Consider the following 24773-nt stretch of genomic DNA (forward strand, 5'->3'; position numbering starts at 1 on the left):
CTGAATCCTACTTACCATTTTTATTCTTCTCTTTACTGACAATTGGAAACATGGCAGATGTGTTAGGTTAAGTGTTCTTTTGCTCGATGGTGTCTCTTCCTTGTCATCTTCTGTGTTTCTTTTCTTAACCTTCGTGGTGCACACAACCTCCATTTTAGAAAAGAACGAATTAGTGATTCCTGCATATAGGGATTTTGCGAAAGTTTTGGCTTTCAATACTACTGTTTCCTTTTTTTTTGTATTTTCAGTTTGTTAATGGGAGAGCAATTATATCTTTGTGGCTTTCACATGGATTAAAAATAGTGGTCTGTCTTCAACTATTTTTATTGATACCAAACTTTACAATCCAATCACACATTACCCATATGGGCACACACACACGCAGTTGCATCTAACTAAACCACACTTGCAAGTATAGTCCTTCCCCTTATTATAGCGACTGTATTTTCATATTTTCTTTCAACACTGTTTTATTTGAAAAATAATTTGGTCTTGACCTATTAAATTGATGTTATTACCTAATGATGGGTTGGATTTACAGCTTTAGAAGTCATTGATTAAAAAAATCCCTGTAACTAATATTTGTGTGTTGATCTTTCTAGTGTTGCGGTTTCCTGGGGACACACGGACGCGCACACACACACACACACTCACTGTCTCTCTCTATGTGTGTATATAGGTGTTAAAATGTCTTGGGATACCATTGGGTTATCTGGCTATAGAAATTTTCAAGTAAGTCATCTAGTAAGTTGGGCACTTATCACTTTTTGTAGACCTGTGTTGCTGCAGTCTACCAGCTTTCTGAGGAAATTTTCTGGTTGTCTACTTAAGTCTTTTCTATTGCTTATTACTTGCATTACTGCATTGTGCTGTGAAAGTAGTCAAATTTTATGGGCTGGTTTTTTTTTCAGTTTTGTTTTGAGGCTTCAGTTTTGTTTTATTCTTACACCTTGAGAATATGGAAAATATCAGTCTTTAAAATGAAGGATTTGATAATGAAGGTCTGAATTGAATTCAAAAATGTTTAGTTAGGAAAGAGTTAAAATAACCATATTTGAACTGAAAAAAAGTTTAATGTAGCCAAAACAACTGTTACAGAGATCCATTTTGGATAAATGAGGAGATTCTTAGTTTCTTGTTAAGGTAATTTAGTATCTAAAGCATAGTTCAAATAGGTAGAAAATTAATCTCCAACCTTAAACTCTTGTGGGATTTTCTTGAATTGTTATTGATTGGATCTTTGCTCCTACCTCAGGAGACAAATTGGTTGAAGTTAGGATTCAGTTGTACTTAGAGTTACAATAGATCTTTTCTTTCCTGGTATTTGTACTTTCTTTTTTAAAATAAAAATTTATAACATGTAAAAATCGAGGAAATACGACATAGAATAATCCTTCACTGGCTATTTTTTGTGCTCATGTGTACCCTTAGTTATCAAACCAAGAATTATGTAAACTTAAAGAGTGAAATTTATTTCAAGGAGAAACTTTTAATTCAGTTGTATTTAAAGGCACTTACTCTTATCATTGAAATGTGCAATTTAATAAGTAATGAGTGTGGGAAAGGTCTGGTCCTCTCAAGATGATCCTGAGTGACTCCAACATTGAGGCAGTTAGGAGAGAAGTTAGGTTATAATGTGAGTGACGTCATGAAGATACAATTTGATTGCTAACAGCAGAAATGGAAATTTGTGTGTCTGATGTCATCATGGTAGTGTATTTTAAAATATTCTTTTCGATCTATTTTTTTTGAAGAATATGCTTATAGCAAATGAAGAAGTGAATGTAAGAATATCTGTATTAACGTAACCTGTAATGTTCTGTTTATTGTCTCTCTTCTGTGTAGTCTGAAAAAAATGACAGTGAGCCAGGCAGCCAGAGGATAAAACCTGTTTTCATTGAAGATGCTAATTTTGGACGACAAATATCGTATCAGCATGCAGCAGTCCATATTCCCACCGACATCTATGAGGGCTGTAAGTAAAAGAATGTGAACAACTCTTGGAATACCATGTTCTACTCCAACTTATATATTTCATATTTAAAAAAAAAGGGAACAAATGTGATACTTTTTTGTTTATAGGTCATTTAAGGGTCTGTGGTAAACTCTGATTTTTGTAAAAGAAGAAATTGATTTTCATAAGCGATATGTTGCTCATAGAAATCTTTGCAGGAGAGCCTGTATCCATGGAGATGTCCTTCTACTGTAGGGTTTAGCAAATAATTCTGCCTTTGCAATTGATATGAATACCTTAAGACGTAATAGATATATTTTTAAAAATCAAAACTATGTAGTGTTAGTACTCATACATATAAATATTCTTCCACAAACACATGAACTGGTAAAGGAAGAAACATGCACATTGTAGACTCTCCAGTTCTTACCACTCTGTGTGTATCTCTTCCCTACCCTAGGATGTAAGTAGAAGATACCTCCCTCTTAGTATATTGCGGACTCGAGATGAAAAGTGTTGGGGGAAGGAATAAAGAATAGGCCTAAAGAAACAGAAACAGAGTTGATTGAGAAGACTTCACTGTGAGGAAGAGAGAGGAACAGGTTGTTCAGGGAGATGGAGAGGAGGAAGCTTGTGCCAGTGCTGTTCCTCAGAGACAGCGTGTGTATTCATAAGGGCAGAGCCTGACGATTGTAACTGGGAATTCGCCTTAGGACAGCCTCATCATCTATGAGGACAGCTGTGACCCGGAAAGCAGGGTCTTTGCTCAGTCACAGCTCTGGTCTTGGACGTTAACCATTCTCTAACCCGTTCTTGTTGCCACCTTTCCCCTTTGTACCCTTCCTTTCACATAAGTAAACGTGAGGAGAAAGAACCACCTGAGATTTCAAAAGGTATGTTTCTTATAGTCCCTTTAATTAGGAAGGTTGTAGTGTGTGTTGGGTATCCAGAGTATATCCAGAACTGCCTGGGCTCTGGATTCAGCCAGGCTGACTTAAATTTCAAATCTAAATGTTAGCAATATGTCCTTGGGCAAATCCAGTAACTTTCCGGGCAAGCATTTTTCTTAGCTGTAAAATGGGATTAAGGTTACTAACCCAAAATGTCATTTGAGGGTGAAGTAAGTTAATATATTTGAATCTGCATAATGATGCCAGGCCTGTAGTAAGCACTATATAAATGTTTGCTGTGATTATTAACTATAGTTAAAGTTTGTTTAGTCACACCTTTGTGTGTAAATACAAGTACTAATGTAAGCTTTTATTTTTTAGATTCACTGTGAGATTATTGGTTGTATAAAAGGGAATTTTTAAGTACATGTCTGATTTGGTTCATAACAAATTTCATCAAATTATTTTATTGATTCCTTTTGTTTCCTCTTTTTAATATTTTATGTGTTGTTTTCATACTATCTTTAAAGACATTAAACATACAATTTTTCTCTATATTTAATGGAAACAAAAGGGGTGTATGTAAGTAGTTTCTGATGTTACATAAGAATTAAACATAAATTTGAACTCTTACAACTCACCCTATTAATTCCAAATTCTTTCAGGAATTACCTGGAATTTTGGTTGTGTGTGTGTGTTTTACTTTGTTGTGTTCTTTTTTTAATAATTATTTTTGATGCTTGCAATTAAAATTTGTAACTATAACAGCTAATCAGATAATACTGAGCTGCATGGTTGTGTTTTTCACTTGTTAAAAAATAGTATTTCATCTACTTTATTTCTTTAAAAAATTTTTATTACTTATTGTTTGTTAGATATATCTATGTGATAATAATCGTACTACTTTCAAAATGTCTTTCTTTTGAATTTACATTAGAAGAACAAACTGACTTGATACAGAAGTTATGAGTCAGAACATTCTTCAGTCAATACTCTGTGGATATTATATCACTGTTACCTGTATTGCTATGCTGAACAAACTTGAGGCCAGCTTGAGTGTTTTAAATTTGTTAGGAAGCTTTTATGGTTGTGTTTCTGGTTTGTTGCCAATGTGATTATCCAAAAATCCTCAAGCTTTCTGTTAAATTTTCAATGAAGGATGTCAGAGCTTTGTAAGGAAGGAGGAATTTCCCCCCAATCCTTCTTGAGTTCTTTTTGGCTGGTCTAAGACATAAGAAAGATTAGATCAGTCTAAAAAAAAAAGTATATGCATGTAAGTCTCATAAAAATGGGACCCCAGAAGTGTCCAAAGCAGGCCATTTATAATTTTTAGACAAAGAGACAATAATTTGAGAAGATGTAACAAAACAGATAGGCTTGTGCTGGGGTTGCAGACTAATGAAATAAGAAAGTTTGTTTGTACAGCTTGCTTAGCCTTGAATTCCCTAACTCTGAATGAAGATGCTTTTTATACTCCTTGAATAGGGAGAACACCTTCACATGGGAGACTGAGTTCCCACTTCTAGGGGGAAAGAGGACCAACATGGTTGTTTTTTTTTGTTTATTATCATTTATTTTCCATTGGTTGTAGTTCAGAATAGTCTAATATACCATTGAGGTATATTTTGGGGGTGGCCTGCCCAGGGCCCCAACAACCTCACACATTTTAGAAACAAATTTCTTTCTTATTCTAAAGGCCATACACCACAGTAGCAGAAATGTTAGTATTGCATGCATATTTAACATAGAAAATGAAAGTCTCTAAAAACACCTCCTGATGTTAATCATGATGAACAGTTTGGGACATATTCTTATAAAGTATGTTTTTAAATGCAGACACTAACTAATGAATTAACTCAAGTGGTAATTTTCATATTGCTTTTCAGTTTGCTTCCCCCTTCCTCTGACTTACAGTAGAGAGGTCTTTTTTGTTATTATTGAACTGTTAAAAGGCTGAAAATAGAGGAGGAAGTTATATTTTCAGGAGTAGGTTACAGACAAAGAAAATGACTTTGCTTAATTTTTCAATGAAAAATACAGTTTCCCTGATTGATTAGAACGTAAAATAATTAGAACCTAATTCACTAGTCTAGTAAATTATAATATCTCACTTATTTACTATAACTTCATTAGATAATTTTGGAGGGGACCCTGAAGTAGAATCTTCAATGCCACATTATTGGTAAGAAATGGGCTCAAATTTCAGATGAAATCTAATTCCAAATTTTACACTTTTAACCACTGCAATAGATAAAATTCCTGATATTGTACTTTTGAGTTAATTTTGACTCAGTTATATTGCTTGGGAGCCAGGATGTCCACAGAAGTAAGATACTTACTCTGCATGAGCATCTTCATTTTCTTATTTCTTTTGCTCTTTTTTTTTTAATGCTGAAACAGATATAAAATATGACACTTAAAGTTAATCCAAGCATTTCTTTTTAAAGATTGTCACATAGTACACATACCTTTTTTTTTTTAGTATCCTACAGAAGAATTTTGAATTTTTTTTCTATTTTAGAATAAAGTCCTTATAAATACTTACAGAGGGTGATTTTTAATAGTCTCAGAGAAAAAATGTATTACTTTGATTACTCTGAAAATCAGTAAGATAAAATATTGAAATAGATGTTTTCAGAAGTCATAAGATAGTTTGGTATATGGCATTTTTTTTTTTAAAAAAGGAAAAGAAGCTCTGTCTTTGGATTATTTATTTAGTCCCATTTGTCTTACTTAATATTGGCTTCTTCTTTGCTGAAATCTCATCAGTAAGACTCTGGCCTTGCCTGGCCTGCGCTGCTTTAAAATTCATATCCGGTGTTGTAGGCTGTTTGAGTAAATGACAAGGGAATAAAATCAGAAATGTCAACAAGGTCTTGAAAATTTAATAATTACTGGTATTTTTCATGCAGTTCATCAGAACATATCAGATGTACAGGATCGTTCTAGGTTTCTGAATTTAATAAATGGGAAAACACTTTGATTGAAGGCTTAACTGAAGGAAACAGCCTCTTCTTTCACTTAAAGACAGTGTGTGTCTCTGCATTCTCATAAGACAGCTCATGTTCTAATTTTTTATTAAAAGGTGATTACTTTTGAAAGTCCCTTGAATTCAGATACGATTATTTTTGCTCCATGATGTATTTAAACTTTCAAATAGTACATTTAATTAAATCCTATCTTAATGTTTTTAGTTTAGAGAATTTCACTAGTACTTTTATTTTAGAGGACACCCAGATCGAGGTTAATTTTCAGATCTAATGTATCTGTTTAAAGCTATTAAAACAAAAAAAAACTCATAGAGCTCAGAAAAAGGGACTGAATATTCTGACTTAATCTGTTTTAGTCACAGAACAGTATTAATTTGTTAATCACTTTAGATTCGAGTATCGGGACTGTCTTCATAGAATAGTCATTTAACATTAGAAACTTATGCTATTTATTTATAGATTTATTATAGTTACAAAAGACTATACAGTAATAAGAGAAAATTATAAGGAACCCCAACTTGCTTAACTTTCAGGATACCTGTTACTTACCTTGTACTGTAAGCAAGACAATTTATTATATCTTTGTTAGAAATTAAAAAATGAACATACTTTTATCACAGAGATACATTCAGTTTGATAAAAAAAAGAATTTTCATGGGTTGTATTATTATCCTTGGAAGTCTCATATACTTTTACAAAAATACTTACTTTTTATAAATTGAACTAAGTATAATCACTAATACTGTGTTGTCATTTATCTTGAAATTTTTTTATTATTGAGGTATAGATGTACAATATTGTATGTTTCAGGTGTACAATATAGTGATTCACAATTTTTAAAGGTTATACTTCTTTATAGTTATAAAATATTGACTGTATTCCCTGTGTGGTACAGTATATCCTTGAGGCTTATGTATTTGATACATAGTGATTTGTATCTCTTAATTCCATACTCCTATCTTGCCCCTCTGGTGTTCATTTGTTGTGTCTAAAAATATAGGTACTATACCTCCAATGAAGTCAGTGCAAAAATTATCGAGGGAAAAGCTGGTCGGGCTTTGCTGATGATTGTGTGATAGTCCTCATAATCTTCTTAAATTTTAGCAAATAATCTGTTCCAAGTTATGGCTACTATTTAATTAGAGAGTGGTAGTAGTTTATATTTGCTGTTTTAAAAAAAAACTTGCTTCATTTTATTGTTCCACTAAGTAACAAGGCGTGTATTATCTGTTTGACAGATAAGGAAAGCTAATACTCTTAATTCGAATGCTCAGTAGAAATCAGGCATTTTTGACTCCACAACTCTGATAATTACAAAGACAGTTGAAAACAACCATTTCTTAGACAAAAGACGTTATTCAGAAGTGGTATGTGTGCTCTCAGTTTTATCATTTGTATTTTTTCAAAAAATTATAGTCCCAGTGAAAACATTTCGAGGGGTGAGGGAGCAGGTAAAGCAGCAGAGGCCTTGTTGTGCACAGCCTTGTGGATAAAGTGCAAAAACTCTGATTTTTATTTTGAGACTTAGTCATTTGGGCTGCTGTAACAAAGTACCATAGACAGGGTGGCTTAAACAACAAATATTTATTGTTACAGTTGTGGACCCTGGGAAGTCCAAGATTAAGGTGCTGGCAGATTTGAATTTCTGAGTGAGATCTCTTCCTGATTTGCTGATGGCCGCCATCTTGCTGTGTGGTCACAGGACCTCCTGGTTGTACACACACACACATATGAGTGATATCTGATGCATTTTCCCATTTTATTGGGACAGCAATCTGATCATGAAGTGAGGACACTAATCCTGTTCTGGAGGCTCTACCCTCATGACCTTACCAGTACCTAATCACCTCTCAAAAGCCCCACTTCTGTACTATCACATTGGGATTACAGCTTCAGCATAGGAATTTTAGGAAGACACAAACATGAAGTTTGTAACAGATGGAGTGCTATGAGATGATTTTTGGATGCGGAATTACATAATCTACCTTACCTTCATAAAAAAGTAGATACTGGATACTTGGTTGAGAACAGACATAAAAGGCAAGAATAGAGGAGGGATGGTGGGGCCTTGAATTGAGGGTGTAGCCCAGGGAAGGATCCCTATTAAAATGTGTAAATCTACTATGTTTTTGAGGTCTGCACTCTTCCTTCTAATTTTATATTTATTATTAAGGACTTTATATGATCGAGAAATTCTGTTCAGTTAACGATCTGAAAGTAGTGTGACATACAAATTTAATCCTCATAAATAAACTGTATAAAAAAGCACTTATTACTGAGAGCCAGAGAGCTAAAGTAAAATTACTGAGATCTTTAAAATAGTAGTGAATTCATTCAAACTACAGTTTGGTAGAATATCAAAATATCCTTTATGTCATTGTCCATAACTGTAAATTTTTTTTCAGGTTAAATAGATTCGATGCAAGTTAGTTTCCTCCTGATCATTCAGTGATACAAGTTAGGAACTGATAACAGAAATTCTGGAGGAAAATGGTGGGAAGGTATACAGAGAAATTTCTTAATTTTTCCCATTTACATAATTGGTACGCATTGCTTACACATTGGTGCACATTGCTTTTCCTTTTGGGGAGCTGCCTGGCATATTTCCTGTGACAGACTTCTGGTTTGGGATTCATATCTCAATACGGGCAGGTTTTGAACTTTGTAAAGTACTGATGTAGACATATGTGCATACTAATGTTTTGGCTGTTATTTTCTTGTTCAAAACAGATAATCTTGAATTAATGCCATGCTCTATTTCTCTGAAAGAAAAATGTTAATTGGATTGTTCCCCTTACCAGAATCTTGATTGAAATAGCATATGTTTTCCTGCTGAATATCTTATGATGTTTAAAATTGCTTTTGACTTAAATGTAACATTAAAATGCTTATTTTTCTCACTATAAAGGGAAACATATAATAATTTTATGAAATACAAACTAGTATAAAGGAAAAACTGTAAAATTATACCAATGCTGATGCTGTATTATATATAATGTACACACTGTGTGTGTTTTCATTAAATATACTAGTAGTAAATATATGGTAAACTGAACCAATACACTAGTACTGATACACTACTAAGTTTATACTTAACCTTTTATTTTTAAGGTTTTGTTTTTTGAGATGGGAAGGGAGGTAATTAAGGTTACTTACTTATTTACTTTTTTTTTTTTAGAGGAAGTACTGGGGATTGAACCTAGGACCTCATGCATGCTAAGTATGTGTGCTACCACTTTGAGCTATATCCTCCCCCTATACTTAACCTTTTAACTTACCAGGAAGCTTTATCATATATTTAATCTTTTCTCAAAATATTTTAGTATATGCTTCATAACTGATTTGCATTTAGATCATTACCGTTTTACCATGGTGAATAAATAGATCTCTGCATTTCTCATTATTTCCTTATGATAAAATACAAGAACTGGTATTAGAAGGTCAAAGCTATTGATAAATTTCATTGATCTTGCAAGTTAGTACCAATCTAGATTAGACCTTCAGTGAGTTTCTGCCTTTCCTACTCCAGCTTTGTCAACTCTAGGATTATCTTTTAAATAATGTTTTATCTGTTGTGTAGAATATTGATAGTGTGTTGGGGTAGTTTACTGCTGATGTTTTTCCCAGCTTTAATGTCATATGTTTCTTTTTCTGCACTGGATTCCATTGCTGTCTCCAGGACACTATGAGAAGTGCAGCAGTTTGAGGGGATGGTAACAAACTCCTTTAGAAATTACCCTGATTTTCTGCATGTTCGGTCTCTCAAAAAGTATATTGTAGCGTTTTCACCTTTACCAGAATAGCCTGAATTTAATGATTATGTTTAATTGAACTTTGATGAATATGCAGATTTAAAAACTTCAAAATAGAAAAATGTGTTTAAAGTATCCTTTAGTAATAAAATCACAAGCCTTAAAAATGGTCAAGGCTGTTAGAAAAACGAGAGAGAACAATATTACAAGTAAGAAGTATAACTCCCCATAAAGTAGGGGTTAAAATGATAAAATAGCACTCTATACAATTTGAAAATAAAGTGTTACAATGTATAGGAAGAATGGATGGTTTACTATAAAATATAAATAATCAACTTGACTCAGTGATAGGTCATTAATCATAGAATAAATTGGAGACGTATTCAAATTTGGGGGCTAAGATAATACTTCATGGTGACTCAATTTCTATAAAACTTTCAAATAAATTATTTTCAAGTTTTAAAAGATTTTATTAGAACACATAAAAATAGGTAAAGCTTATAACTCAAAAAACTTCCTGTACAAGAAAGATAGGTGGAACACAAAAAAGAAGGAAAAAAAAAGGAAACCATAGACTAATCTCACTAGGAATAATTATTAAAAATTAATAATATTTGCCAAGTGAAGCAGCAATGAAAAGATAATGCATGACAACGAAATAACTGACTTAATAATTGAGTATTTTAGATGTTTCATAATGTCTTTATATTTTCTACCTACTTATGCACGGTAAGCATTCAGTTAAGTCTTGCACCCATTTTCCCCGATTTTATTGAGACGTCCAGCACTGTATAACTTAAGGTGCACACTGTAATGGTTTGACCTCACATACATCATGAAATAATTGCCACAGTAGGTTTAGTGAATACCCATCATCTCATACAGCATAGCATTAAAGAAACAAAATAACATTTTTACACCCTTTTTAAAATTAAAATCTTGTTAAAATACTGCTAACAACAACAAAAAATGTACTCTGATGATTTGGGAGAGGTGGAAAATCCCCACCACTTCCAACCTGTTGATATTTTGTTCCCGGCATTTGTTTTCTTCACTGGTATTTATCACAAATCTGAATTTGGGTCCCACTCCAGCCCACAGAGAACGTGGCTGGGGCTTGGGCCCCCTGCCCACTCTGAATTTTGGGGGGCCAGGATGCACAACCCCAATTAAAAAAAAAGAAAATATGAATTTGATCAGGATACAATAGTGGAAAATAGTTTTAGCTTAGTGCATTCTGAAGTTATATGTCAATTTTTATTTAACCAGATAATTTACCAAAAAAAATTCTTGCAATTCTGGATTTCATGCTGTAGAGTTGTGTGTTTAATGACTAAAAAAGTGACTTTTTTAAAAATGTTATCATGGTTCTAATACTAACAAAGTAGCTTTTCTTCTTTTAAAATGCTGTTTAAATTACAAAGCCTTGATTCTAAATCATGAAACCAGAAATGTAATGAAGGGCTAAGAAAGGACACTCTTAAGAAGTTGAGTTGATTCTGTAACAAGATGATCATCCTTTGTTCAAAAAAAAAAAAAAAAGGATTAGCTTGACTAATTAGCATTACTCCTCATTAGGAGAACAGTGAATGAACATCATGAGAAGACACTGAGGACAAGCCTGGGGTACACAGTTTGAGGATATGGTGATTTGATCGTGTTTAATCAGTATGAGACAAAGAGAAGGGATTCCACTTCTGAGGGAAAGTTTGTACCTTCCTTTATTACTCTTCTCTAATGATGTTTCTGTGATATATTCATTTCATAGATAGCAATATAGTGTTTGTTTTCTCGTAGGAAAACGTTGACTACAGGTAAACCTGTATTTTTCTGATCTCGTAAATACTCGTCCTTTAATTCACTTAGAAGTATAAAATAACAGACCAATTCGAAGTAACAGTTTTATGGATTTTGTAAATTGCTATGGGAGTGAATTGTGCCCCTCACAGATTCACGTTAGAGCCCTAACCCTCAATGTGACTGACTGTATTTGAATAGGGCTTTTAGGAGGCAATTAAGGTTGAATGAGGTCATTAGGGTAGGCCCCTAATAGGGTAGGATCTGTGGTTTTAGAAATGTACACACACACACACACACACACACACACAAAAGGCCACGTGAGGACACAGCAGGAACGCAGCTGTCAACAAGCCAGAAAGAGACCTCTCACCAGGAACCAGTTGGCAGATGCCTTTATCTTGGCCTTCCCAGCCTCTAGAACTGTGAGAAAATACCTAGTCTGTGGTGTTTTGTTACAGCAGCCTGAGCTGGCTAAGATACAAATTTGTTTCCAGAGGAAAACTGTTAGAGGCTTAAACTCATGTTTAAAAGAATAAATATAAAACGAGCTATGAAAAAGGTAAGTTGGATATTTCACACTTTGTAGTGAAATTTATGGTTTAGAAATATTTGGCTGTTTAAATTTCAGTTTGCAAGGCCCTTTTTTGCATTTTAACTCAGAATCTTAATTTCTGTACTTCTTTAAATGGTTGTGCTGTGGAAATCAATCAGTGCTCACCAATCTCAGTAGATAAATAGACTTGAAGTAGAAAGACAGTTAATTTACAATTCTAGGCATGTATAGTGATAATAATTAGATTGATTGTTTTCCTGGAACATTCCCTAAGTTATGGTTCCCTAGGTTAGTGGGTATGTATTCTCGGCAGGTGTAGAGCTGAAATTTTTAGGTGCTGAAATGTGGTTTTGTTTTGTTATTTTTAAGAGAAGGCAGAAGAATATTCTAACAACCTGACTGATTATTCTCCAGTCATTTGAGCATGATGTCCTGCGTCCAAGATGTTGCTGGAGTCACGCTGACAAGTTGTTTCTTACTAGTCTGGGCAGATAATATTGTCCTGTGCATGTTACAAAGTGATGATACTTTCAGAATATTCTCTCTTGGCTGAGTTTGTGCAGCATCCCAGTCCCTTATTTGAAATCTGAGGGGTATTTTAACCTGCAGTAATATTTAGGATTATAAAAACCCATAGATCACATTGAAAATAAAGTTGTAAGTTAGCTCTTGAGGTTACTACTACTGCAAGATCCACTCAGCTCTTCTGTATACACATCTATTGTGATGGTTGTATCCATCTTCCATATCAGCTGCCACGTTATTCACAACTGCTCATTAGAACATGCCACATGTTGTCAGTTGTGCTATAGGCAGTAAATGTTACCAGGATTCTTAGGTGGGGCAATGGTTTGCTGGCCAAGTAGACTTGGAAAATGTATTTTATAGCTCCCTCTTTGGAGATTCATAGTATCATTAACCTTTAAAAGCTCAGAGAAATTATGCTAGGAATAAATAAAATTTAAGTTGTTTTACCCAATATTTTCCATATTTCTATGAGTATGTAACAGTAGCATACTACAGGTATATATTTCACTTAACTCGCATAATTTTTTCTAGGAATTTTTATATTATAGGCAGCTGGGCTCAATACTTTTGATAAAATTTACAACTCACTTTTTTATCTCTGTGAATCACCTCATTGAAGCGTGACATTTAGTTTATTGTAAAGATCTAAACTTATTTCGTTAGACTCAAACTTTTTTAGTGAATGGCTGGATAATAAGTCTGTTAAAAAATATTCTCAGTTCAGAAATTAAAATGTGTGTTCCCATGTAATAGTCAAAGTCTGAATTTGAGTTAATGTTAACTCTCACCCACTGCCCAACATTAGGGCTAACGGAAGCCTGCGGTGGAGAAAAGGCAAAGGGTCTGGGGCACTTCCAAGCTGCTGTGAGTGTTTCGTCCGCACCAGGTAGAAGTGCTGAGGGGAAGAGAGGGAAGAGAATGGTCGGTACCTGGCTGGGTGGCTTTGGTAGGGCTGGGTAGATTGATGAGTCTTGCAGATAATTTAAACTAACTCTTTCTCTTGGGGAGAGATTTAACAGGTCATTTAGAGATTTTGTACTGGGCTTGTGTCATCTATAGTTCCTTTGACCCAGCAGACACAGGTCTCTAGACTATTTGAAGGCTTCTGCTAGTGGCCTGCATGGCCCTGGATGGCATTTTGGATTTACTTCCTCAGAGCGTGTAAAGTACCATAGGAGAATGGTGACATGCTTTATGCTTCATGTCAGCCTTAGCAGATGCTACCAAGTCAGCCAGAATTTGGGCATCACATGTCATGTGATTTGTAATGTTTTATTGTATGTCTCACACTGTATTTCATTGCAAAATGTATCCCATATTGTTTCATATTTGGCCAAATATGTAAGAAATAGCCAATGGACAGTTTTTTTGTTTTAGGAGTCCCATGAAGGATGTTCAGTGAGTCAAGAGTTCTTAGAAAGGTTTGTAAAGAATCTGTGTCAACATATATGTTTAGTCTTGGTATTGTATGTTTCTCATCTAATAAGGGTGATGCCCATTTGTAGGTAACCTAAATCCCAACGCTCTGACTAGTATATATATATAACCACGAAGGAATATCATAGGTCTTTCCATAACTTCTCAAAGCTGAAATTTGTTTCTCAGTGTTCTTTGTTAAGAGGAATCAAATATTGTTTAGTATGATTATTAAACTTTCTTAATTTCTATTTTTCATGTTTTATTAAGAGTTGTGAAACAATATTCTGTCAATTTTTAGGCTGTTACTGAACCAGAATATTCAGGGATTTGACAAAGGTCCAGTTATTGCTATACTTTTTAAAAATTGTTTAGAGGGGAATACCAAGAAACATTCATTGTTTCTTTGGTTTTAAAAAGAAACTAAAGAGGGAACATAGACGGAAGACATGAAAACAGAAGTGTGCACAATTCAGTGCCTCTATAAATTGATAGCTGGAAAGCAGAAGTGTACTTGGCTAGCTTTTTATGATGGGTATAGCAAGTGACAGGCCATTCAAAGGTTGAAGAAGAGAGATAATGAAATCTTAAATTAGAATAGCTTCCAAAACAGAACGACAGTACTGTTCACAGCAAATTAAAAAGGGATTGACAACTGGAGAGAAAATAGAGGTCTGGAATTTGAGATGAGGATTTTTTAATCATCTGGCATTTTGCTTCATGGATAAAATCTCACTCAGATCTCTCCCCAGAGATAAAGAGGCATTTAAAAGATATTTCCAACATCCAATTATTAAAAAGAGAAAGATTTTAGATGAGCTAAAGATTTCAAAACTATTTTGTGTCAAGATGCAGAGATCTGACTTTAAAGTAGGGGGCTGTAAGTTACGGTTGTGTTGAGATGGAATTAAATCAGTATTTTTTGTAATTTGAGCAAATCAAGTCATCTGTAATTTTAAACTAATGAATAATACATGACACTTTAAAAAATACTGCAGGGCTTGCTCATTGTTTCAGTCTTACATAAAAATTAATTTTGTTTTTACTCGTTTCTTGCAAATGATAGTAACCAGAAACTATGCGAAAGTTCACCGTGGGCTCCCGTGGACAGTGGGGCCCTTCATTGTCTTAAATTCACCCAGACTGGAACATGACGAGGAAATGGCCTCTTACTGCCCTTCCAGGGCTATGAAGAGCAGTTGTTATTTTTTTGCTTTCTTGGTAATCACCACCCATCATACAAAAATACATCAGCAATAATTACAGAGCCTATGTCCCCAGGAGAGATACACAAATAGTCAGTGGAAGGCTTTATTTTTGAAGAAACTTGGCCTGCATGAGGATGGTCTCTCTTATACTTCAAGTGGCTTCTCTACTTAGTCTTCATATTTTGTAAATCACAGGGCTCTTTTGGCCCATAGAAGAACATCCTCATTCCAGGATAATATAATTCTTTGATCCTCTTCAGTTATCAGCTCTGCCTCAAACCTGGGGAGGGGGGGGAATGGGGAGACACAAATAAAAGATGAGAAAAACTGATTCCAATTGTTTTTCAGTATATGTACCTGATATTTTCCCATTTCTAATAGCAAGATTAATGGAAAAAGTCAATTATCCCCGATATTTTGTCATTTATGATTTGAAGTTTCTATAGTGTCAATTTTTAAAAAATGTCCTTTTAACAGAAAAATGTTTTCCTTTTTCCTTCTAAATGTGAACATGGTTTATTCAGTAGTTTTATATATATTTAATAGTTATTTTTGGTATTTTGACCTGACAGCTCCTTTTGGAATTACCTTCAATAACAGTGTTCTAGTCTAGGAAAAAAATTAAATAATTACCATATGTTAAAAAAGAGTAAATAATAAAACATCTAGACTTTTTAATCACACTTAATTCTAAAGGAGTTATATAACTATTTCAAAAATAAAACAATTCGTGAAAAGGCCAAAATATTTGTCATCAATTTAAAAAATAATTCAAAATCAAGATTTCTAAGACTGTTTGAGAAAAAGAAGCTTCCCTTAAGTGTGCAGTTGATGTAATTGAATGATGACCATATATAATTCTAAAGATGATGTAAGTGTTATGTGTATAATCATTTTAAGACAGAATGCTTTTCATTTATTTTAGTTTCAGTAAAGTCAGTGATCATATCTGTCTATATTTCACTTACAGCACAACTTGTTTTATTTTATTGAAGTGTATTTGATTTACTGTGTGGTGTTAGTTTCTGGTGTATATAGCACAGTGATTCAGATACACACACACACACACATATTATGTATGTGTGTATTCTTTTTTATGTTCTTTTTCATTGTGTTATTACCAGATATTGAATATAGTTCTCTGTGCTATACAGTAGGATCTTGTTGTTTATCTATTTTATATATAGTGGTTTGTATCTGTTAATCTCAAACTCCTAATTTATCCCTCCCCTACTTTCCCCTTTGGTAACCATAGGTTTGTTTTCTACGTCTGTGAGTCTGTTTCCATTTTGTAAATAAGTTCATTTCTATCATTTTTTTAGATTCCACATATAAGTGATATCATATATGTCTTTGTATGCCTTACTTCACTTAATAAGATAATCTTTAGGTCCATCTATGTTGCTGCAAATGGCATTATTCCATTCTTTTGTATGGCTGAGTAGTATTCCATTGTGTGTGTGTATGTGTATGTATGTATATACTACTTCTTTATCCAATCATCAGTTAATGGACATTTAGGTTGCTTTCATGTCTTGGCTATTGTAAGTAGTGGCTGCTGTGAGCACTGTGGTGCATGTATCTTTTCTAATTAGAGTTTTCTTTGGATATATGCTCCGGTGTGAGATTGCTGAATCATGTGGGAAGTCTGTTTTTAGTTTTTTAAGGATTCTCCATAGTGGCTGCATCAAATTACATTCCCACCAGCAGTGTAGGAGGGTTCCCTTTTTCTCCAGACCTTCTCTAGCATTTATTATTTGTGGACTTTTTAATGATAGCCATTCTTATTAGTGTGAGGTGATACCTCTTTGTAGTTTTGATTTGCATTTTTCTGATCATTAGCGATATTGAACATTTTTTCACATGCCTATTGGCTATCTGTATGTCTTCTTTGGAGAATTGTCTATTTAGGTCTTTCCAGTTTTTGATTGGGTTGTTTGTGTCTGTGTTATTGAGTTGTATGAGCTGTTAGTATACTTTGGAAATGAAGCCTTTGTCAGTTACATCATTTGCAAATACTTTCTCCCAGCCTGTAGGTTGTCTTTTTGTTTTGTTTATGGTTTCCTTTGCTATGTAAAAGCTTGTATGTTTAATTAGGTCCCATTTGTTTATCTTTGCTTTTATTTCTATTGCCTTGGGAGACTGACCTAGGAAAACATTGCTACAATTTATGTCAGAGAATGTTTATTTTTGTATATGGTGTGAGGCTGTTGAGTAATTGGAACTCATGTGTATTTTGATATTGTATAGTATTGTAACAGACTATATATAATATTAATTATATATAGTAGACATTAAGAATTATGTACAAAGAGTTATGTACAAGAAATATAGAGCTGTTAGGGCTCTATATCACATAGCAGCATAATCACAATATTTCAATATTTTTCTTTCTACATTCAAGAATTTCAATATGTGGCCAACATTTTTTCCTCTCATGATGAAAACCAGACTTCTGCTCCATTTAGAACAGTCTTCTTCAGGGAAACTTGTTCCACTGATCATTCCAAAGTATTCCTGACTTTCTGTCTTTTTTTAGGTTACTCCTCTTTTGTTCTTTTACATAAATTATTATTAAATGAGAAGCCATTGTTGTCTAATTTATAGGTTATATTGTTAATGAAATTAAAATAATCATTCCACCAGTACATTTTACTCAGGGTGTTGTGCTGTATGACAAGGCTTAGTACAGACTGCAATGCTCAACTCTGTCTGAGTCTCTCTTTTAGACACACATCTTTTCTCACCTGTAACAGGGTGTGTGTGTGGGGGGGTGATACATGCCTAGTTCTACCCAATAGGTTATGGTAGAAGTGATATTTGTGACTTTCAAGCTGATAGATTTAATTTGTCAGAATTAGACTCTCTGGAATTCTCTTCCTGTCCCACAATCAGGTGGCTAGACCCAGACGGAAGGAGTCTCCGTCATTCTACATCCCTGGGTTTAACGTGCTGAAATCATATGTATATGCATACATAGAATATGTATATAAGTATACATACACCTTTACTCACGCAACAAATATATTCTAATAGTTCTACCTGACTGATTGTTCTAAAATATCATTGTTCATCTTACCTTTGGATCATCGTTCTATTTAAAAATGGTTAATCTGATTTATTCTGTTTCTCAGGATTCTTTCCCAGAGTGTTTTTTAAAAAAAATTTTGGTCTGAAAGTTCCATTTCCAAAGTAAATTTTAAGAGTTTTTGCCAAGTCTTAAAGCCCTTATCAAACAGATGTACCTAGAGCTGCAAAATAAATGTCACTTTCTTTCTCTTATTCTCAATCTTTCATTCTTTTTCTCCTTAATCCAAATTTTAAAAAGTATAACAATTTAGGGAAAATGAAAAATTACTGTTTACTCTCTTAGGAGATTGGATGATAGATTGATTTTAGACTCTTAACGATTTTGAAAGTACATTTTGCTCATTTCCAAGACAACAGTCAAATCAGTCTTAAGAAAATACATACATTTTACATACTGAAATGATACCATCACCAGCTTATTAGTTTGTTATATAAAACTCACAAGTGAACTGTTATCCACAATTTATGTTAACTACCTTCCCACTGACAAAATTATACTGCTTATAATTTATGAGGGAATATAATTGACCTGACATGGATTCTGTAATCAGTAGGCTACAGTACACATTCAAATGAAGAGATGTGAATGTAACCTAGGTTACTAGGCTATAAAGATTGTATTATATGTTTAATATATATTTTATTGATAATTTATATATTTTTGCATTACAGGGAGCCATATAATAATATTACTGTAATTATGGCATTGGTATAGTCACCTTAATTTAAATACTTTCCATTAATTCTTACAATGAAACTTAAAATTTTAACGAAAGTTTAAAAAATTATAGGTTTTCAGTCAAATAGTATTATATGTCTTCTGATTTTCAATTAAACAATAAGGCGCATTGTTCAGAAGTTTTATTTTGGAACTGTTAGATTTTCGTTTGTCTTAGGAGTTCAGGCTCTCACTTGACGTTTTACTGGTGTTCATTTGTTGAATTTCTGGGTAAATAATATAGAAGCTGTGACCCATCATCTGCCCCCTCCCCCCCAAGATTTTGACCACACCTGGTTCAGACCTTCCATAGTACTAAAGGTACAGGAGATTTTGCTTCTGTGAAAGTGAATAATTCTGCTCTGACCAAGACATTCTTAATTTCCAACTTCAAATTCTTTTGGTAGTGTACAGTCATGCATGTACATAGTTGTTTTCTCCCTTAGATTTTCATGTTGGGTTAGAGTATAGTTTCTGCAAATGTCAGCTATTTATGTAATCTTTTATGTATAAGAATCCTTCATGTTAGGAGTTTATAAAGGAATATTACATTTACACATTTATTTGTCTGCATCTACATTTTTGTTTAGTATAATTAGTGAGGTCTAGATTTCAGTGTAAAACAGTGCCAAATAGTTTAATTCTGTTTTACTTCAAAGAGTTATTCACAAACCAGTGGTCTTGACTATAATTTATACATATCAAAAATTATAAATTTTATATATTTCAAAATTTATAATTAGGGGCTTTTCTTAGAAAGTGAAGTTAAAGCATTTGCCAGAAAAGAAGTAAAAAGTTTAAGGACATCAGTCTCGATCCAAAATAAAAACACTTGTTAGAAAAAAGCACCTTTGGAATTTTCTGAAAAATTCAAATATTTAGAATACCATTACAAATCTCTGCTTAATCCCCACTTTACTTTGTGTAAATGCACATATGTACACATTTCATATTTGTATATTATTCAAGTAGAGAGCTCTTTCCAGCAGGCTGTTGATTGACTCAGATTTCAGGTAAAAATAGCTTGATAGGAAAAAGGTATATTTCCAGAGTCAATATTTTGATGTTGCTAGCTTAAATGTCAACTTATTCTGAGCTAATGGAAGAAAGGAATTGTGTAGAAATGGACATAATGAACACTGTTATTGAGTTTCAGACAAGTTTTCATTTTAATGAACATATCTTATATGCTCAAAAAAAAAACCTGATACCTGTGAAGGATTTATCAACTTTAATAAGAGATGCTAAATTCTAGACAGTAAGGTGAAATTTTTAAATGATTTTTTTTAAAGTAAATTTCCTATGAAATGATTAGTAAGATGAGTTCCAAGAGTAGAAAATATCACTAGGTACACTTTTGGAAGCAAGGAAATAAATGTACATTCAGGAGAAGCCTCAGAATATTACAAAGAAATGTTAAATTCACTCTCAGTCTTATTCTTGCAGTTTCCAAAGGCATATGAAGTTGTCTGTCCATCCTCACAGAAGTTATTTTGGGAAATTTTGGCAGTGTCTCAAAGAGCTGTTATAACTGAATGTTTTTAAATAAATTAATTCTGTGTTACTGATTATGCATATAATAATCATATAGCACTTTAAATAGAGAATTCAGTAATACGATCTGGTGCCCATAGTGACTGACCACACACAGCCCTACTTTCTTGTCTTAAGAAGGTATTGCTACCTTGTTCAAGGGTATGTAATTTTAAAGAATAGGAAAAACTACAAAAATTGTTAAATAATAAAATACACAGGCTTTTGGTTTTAAACAAAAAATATTTGAGATGTCACATTTAAGAATAGATGAAAAGGCAAGAAAAAGGAAGACTGATACTTCAGTAGAATAAATGTGAAAGAATTTCAGTAGAAAAAGAAGTGAAAAAGCTTTGCTTCAAATTTATTTGAAAGGCCAGAAAAACTGACAAATAATGTGGAAGAGCCTGGCTTCTATCAGTTTGATATGGAACACAAAGTGACAAGAAAGTAAAGGCTTGTTTCAAATTGAATAAGATTAATACCAAAGAAGATACATTTGGGGAAGAACAGTAAAATTCATTTCAATAAACTGTGGATGTTTTTTCAAAGAATGGTAACTGTGTGTTCAAAATTAAATTGACTTTATTCCCTCTTAACATGGGCCTAATTTTCTGGTTTATGAAATAGAAGATTTATAAAATCTTCATCTGTTTGTTACTTTCTGATACTACATTTTACCAAAAAGGTCAATTGATGTTTCCTTTTGAGGAATAAATACCTGAGATGTTTCTAAGTAATTAAATCTTGTCACTCTTGCCTTGTGATGAATGGGAGTGGTTGGCATTTGTGCAGTCAGAGTTACTGATGCAGGTTTAAATCATTTCTGAAAGTCAAAGGTGCAAGTGAAGTGCAGAAGAGAGTCACACAGTGATGGTAAGAAGAGCATGTTTGGCAATTTGAAGTGTCTTTTTAATACATATACGATTCCTGTGGTAGAGCTTTATGGTCTTAAAAGACCGTGTAATCATTGAGCTTCCGTCTCCTGAGGCTGTGTGTGAGTGTTAAGGCACAATAGATTACCTCATTCTAACCAAGGCAGAAGGGAAATTGCTTATTCTCCAAGTGCACAGCAAGCATTAGGTAAAGTGCTCTACATATGAGAGTTTCAAGCATTGTATCCCTGGGTACTTGATTTAAGTCAGTAACTACTTTTAAAAGGCAAAATTCAAAACAGTGCATTAGAAGATAATAGGTTTTTATTGGTTTCAATATCTTTTCATACTATCTCTTCTTGATGGACTATGAGTTAGGCATAGATACACTGAATTTGTATTCAGTGCATTTATTTTAATGCAGATGTAAAAATTATATTCGAAAGACACATTTTGCTGTCTTTATTAAATGAAAACAGAAGATACCTATTAAAGCATAGTTTGCGCTGATTACTTTTCATGGGAAAAGGTGTTCTTGTTTACATTAGATCCATGTTATTTCCTTTTGGCAACCTCTGTCCATAAGTAAAGCCTCTTTAGTATTGAAGATCTGTGGCGTTTACTGATGCCAATAACTGTTAGCATCACTCAGTCAGATAGTTCCAACTGTCACTGTAACAGGGACTTCCAAATCTGATTCTTCTGTACAGATTCATGGCTAAGTTGCAGGTTCATTTTTCTAATTGCCCTTTGGAATAGGCTTGTTTAATGGATATCTCACAGGCGCCTCACATTATGACAGTGATGTCTTATAGTGTGTCCCTCCTCCACTGTTCATATCTTTATTAACAATATTATCCAAGTCCAAGCCAGAAAACCAGGGCTCCTCTTTTCCCCTTCCCATCATCTTTCACCAGGTCTGTAGATGCTTTGCTCCCTACATCTTTTTAATCTGCTTCCGCTCCCCATGTCCACCACTGCATTTTCAGTTCAGACTATTGTTGTTCCTCACCAGCCAGACCGTACTAGCTTTCTGTCTTGTCTTCCCCCTTCACATCTGGTTGGTTTCCAGTCTATTTTCTGTCCTCTTCCATGCTGGCTTGTGAGTGAAGTCTCAAGAACATATAGGATTATTTCATACTTTAGGGTATATGGCTCTGTCAGTTCTCAGAATGAAATGATTTTGTGGTTTAGTACTTCTGGATCATCATAACAGCACGTCTCTAATCTTATCCTTGCTGCCGTGTTCCATGTTTCTCTTGTATTCACTCGTTTTGAAAAACGGCAAGCTCCTGAAATGCCGTATGCCTTTTTTTCTCCCCTGTGTCACTGAATCAATCACCCAACTCTCCTACTGCTTCTCCACTCTTCTTTAAAACTGTGTGTACCACCTCCTCCAGGAAGTCCTCTTTGACTACCACCTGTTCCCCTGACTCTCAGAACATTTACTTAGCTTGTGATAGGCAGTACTGTTGTTAAAAGGGTCTGCAATACAAATAAAAATTTTGATGTAAGATGCTCTGATTTATCTCTTTCTCCATTCAATTTAGAGTAAGTTGATAAGAATGATCACAATTTATTTGATTTCATTTCCAAGAGCCTAGTCAAGGGTTATTACTGTGCTTTGAATGATTGAGTATAGTACTGGAATTAGACCTTCACGTCTCTAGAATTCCATCTATTTATTAGTAAAAAGACCCAAGCCATTTTTAATTGGGCACAATATTCCTTTTGTGCCATATATTTCTATTTAGATATTTTGGTGTTGCAGGAAAACCGTGAGATTGTATCTTTGAAATACCACACTAGGTGCAGAAGCCACTCTACTGATGCCCATGCAGTTACTCATTAGTTTCTATTATCTTAATAAAATGCTTTATGTGTGTCTTTCCATGGGGAGTTCTTTGTCTTTCCGATTTCAGCTTAAAATACATTTCTTCAGAGAGAACATTCCTGACAGCCCAATCTAAAGTAACCACCTAGTCAGTCTCTGTGGCACCCTCAGCTTTAATTCTTTAAAGAGCACCTACGGTGCTCTAATATATTCTTATTATTACTCTATTTATTGTGTGTCTTCTCCAGTAGGATATTAGAAGTCCTGTCTTGATGGCCCTGCAGCTCTGGAGGAGTCTGCAAACTATGGCCCGCCCCTTTTTGTAAATAAAGTTTTAGTGGGACACAGTCACATCCATCTGTTTATATGTTGCCTACGGCTTTCGTCCTCCAGCAGCGAAGTGAGTAGTTGTGACAGAGACCATAGATCTAAAATATTTCCCGTCGGGCTCTTTAAGAAAATGTTTGCCGACTGCTACTCTAGAGCTTAGAACAGTGCCTGGCACATAATAGGTGCTCAGTAAATATGTATTCGATGACTACATGACAGAAATCAGGTGATGAGGAAATAAAGCACACAAATTGGGAAATACGTAATGGAAAGCTTCACAGAATTATTCGTTGAGTTAAAGGACTTCCTAAAAACTAGGCCTCGGTGTATCTACCAGGCTCTTCAAAGCATCTGCATTAGAAAGGGTTGATCTATCACAGAACTTGAAGTGAAGCTAGAAGGAGGACCAGGCTGATTCAGTGCCTGCAGTTCAGATGATAGCCACCATTGACCTGTCACTTTTGGCTGAGAGGAGGGAACAGTGTTTTAGGATCATTTGTACCTGCTTAGATAGCCCAGCGAAGGTTGATTAAAGAACTGAAAATGTTTGACCTTCTACTGAAAATCACCTCCAACCTAAAAAAGATGACCCAACACATAAGAATCATAATTAATATATTTACTCTTTTTACTGAAATTTTGAGTAACTAAGAATGTTAGTCATTACTGTTCACAAAATGACTATTATGCATGAAGTTGTAGCATTATATTGTAATTTTTAGAACAACCCTCGATATCATTGGTTCTGTTTTCTCCATCCTCTACCTGAAAAACTAGAACCCTCTATAACTGTATAGTTTGCCCAGTGTTGTACAGCTGTGCAGTACTGAGTTCATGTGCAACTAGAGATGTACGGGTATTAACCTCACGTCGTCTGAGAAACGGTATTAGATTTCATCTGTACCTTTATGTAACATGACTCTGTAAGTAAGAATCTGTGATTCGGTTTCTGAGATTTATGTTTTATTTAGTTTCACCCTGAAGCAGTGCATGGTGTTTAAACCCAGCAATCACTCTTCTTGATTACAGCCATCTAGTGTGTGCTGTGTTCAGTGCGTCTGATCTTTCCATCTTAAAATCACCAGGCAGCTCTTTGTACTGAAACTAGTTGACAAACCCTTAAGTACTAAGCAGTGTGTGCCTCATTGACAGTATCGCCTTCGCCCCTGGGCGCCTTGTTATCCTTCTTCAGCAGTGTCTCATTAGTCAGCTCCCATACTTTGTGATCCTTCTTTGTGAATTCAGCAGCCCGGATTTATATGTAGACGCTAAATCCCCAATGCAGTTAGGCAGTCTCAGAGC

The 24773-nt window shown here is 34.2% G+C and overlaps 1 protein-coding gene across 5 annotated transcripts in view; it reads left to right on the top strand.

The window, feature by feature from the left end:
- CACNA2D1 (calcium voltage-gated channel auxiliary subunit alpha2delta 1) overlaps positions 1–24773 on the top strand; it is a 420595-nt gene that overhangs the window by 266964 nt on the left and 128858 nt on the right. For all 5 annotated transcript variants that reach the window (XM_072965120.1, XM_072965122.1, XM_072965123.1 and 2 more), the window contains exon 6: positions 1846–1975. In XM_072965120.1, the coding sequence (XP_072821221.1) occupies positions 1846–1975 (130 nt within the window). The remainder of the gene's footprint in view (positions 1–1845; positions 1976–24773) is intronic.

Source organism: Vicugna pacos, chromosome 7 (assembly GCF_048564905.1).
Source record: "Vicugna pacos chromosome 7, VicPac4, whole genome shotgun sequence".
NCBI lineage: Eukaryota > Metazoa > Chordata > Mammalia > Artiodactyla > Camelidae > Vicugna > Vicugna pacos.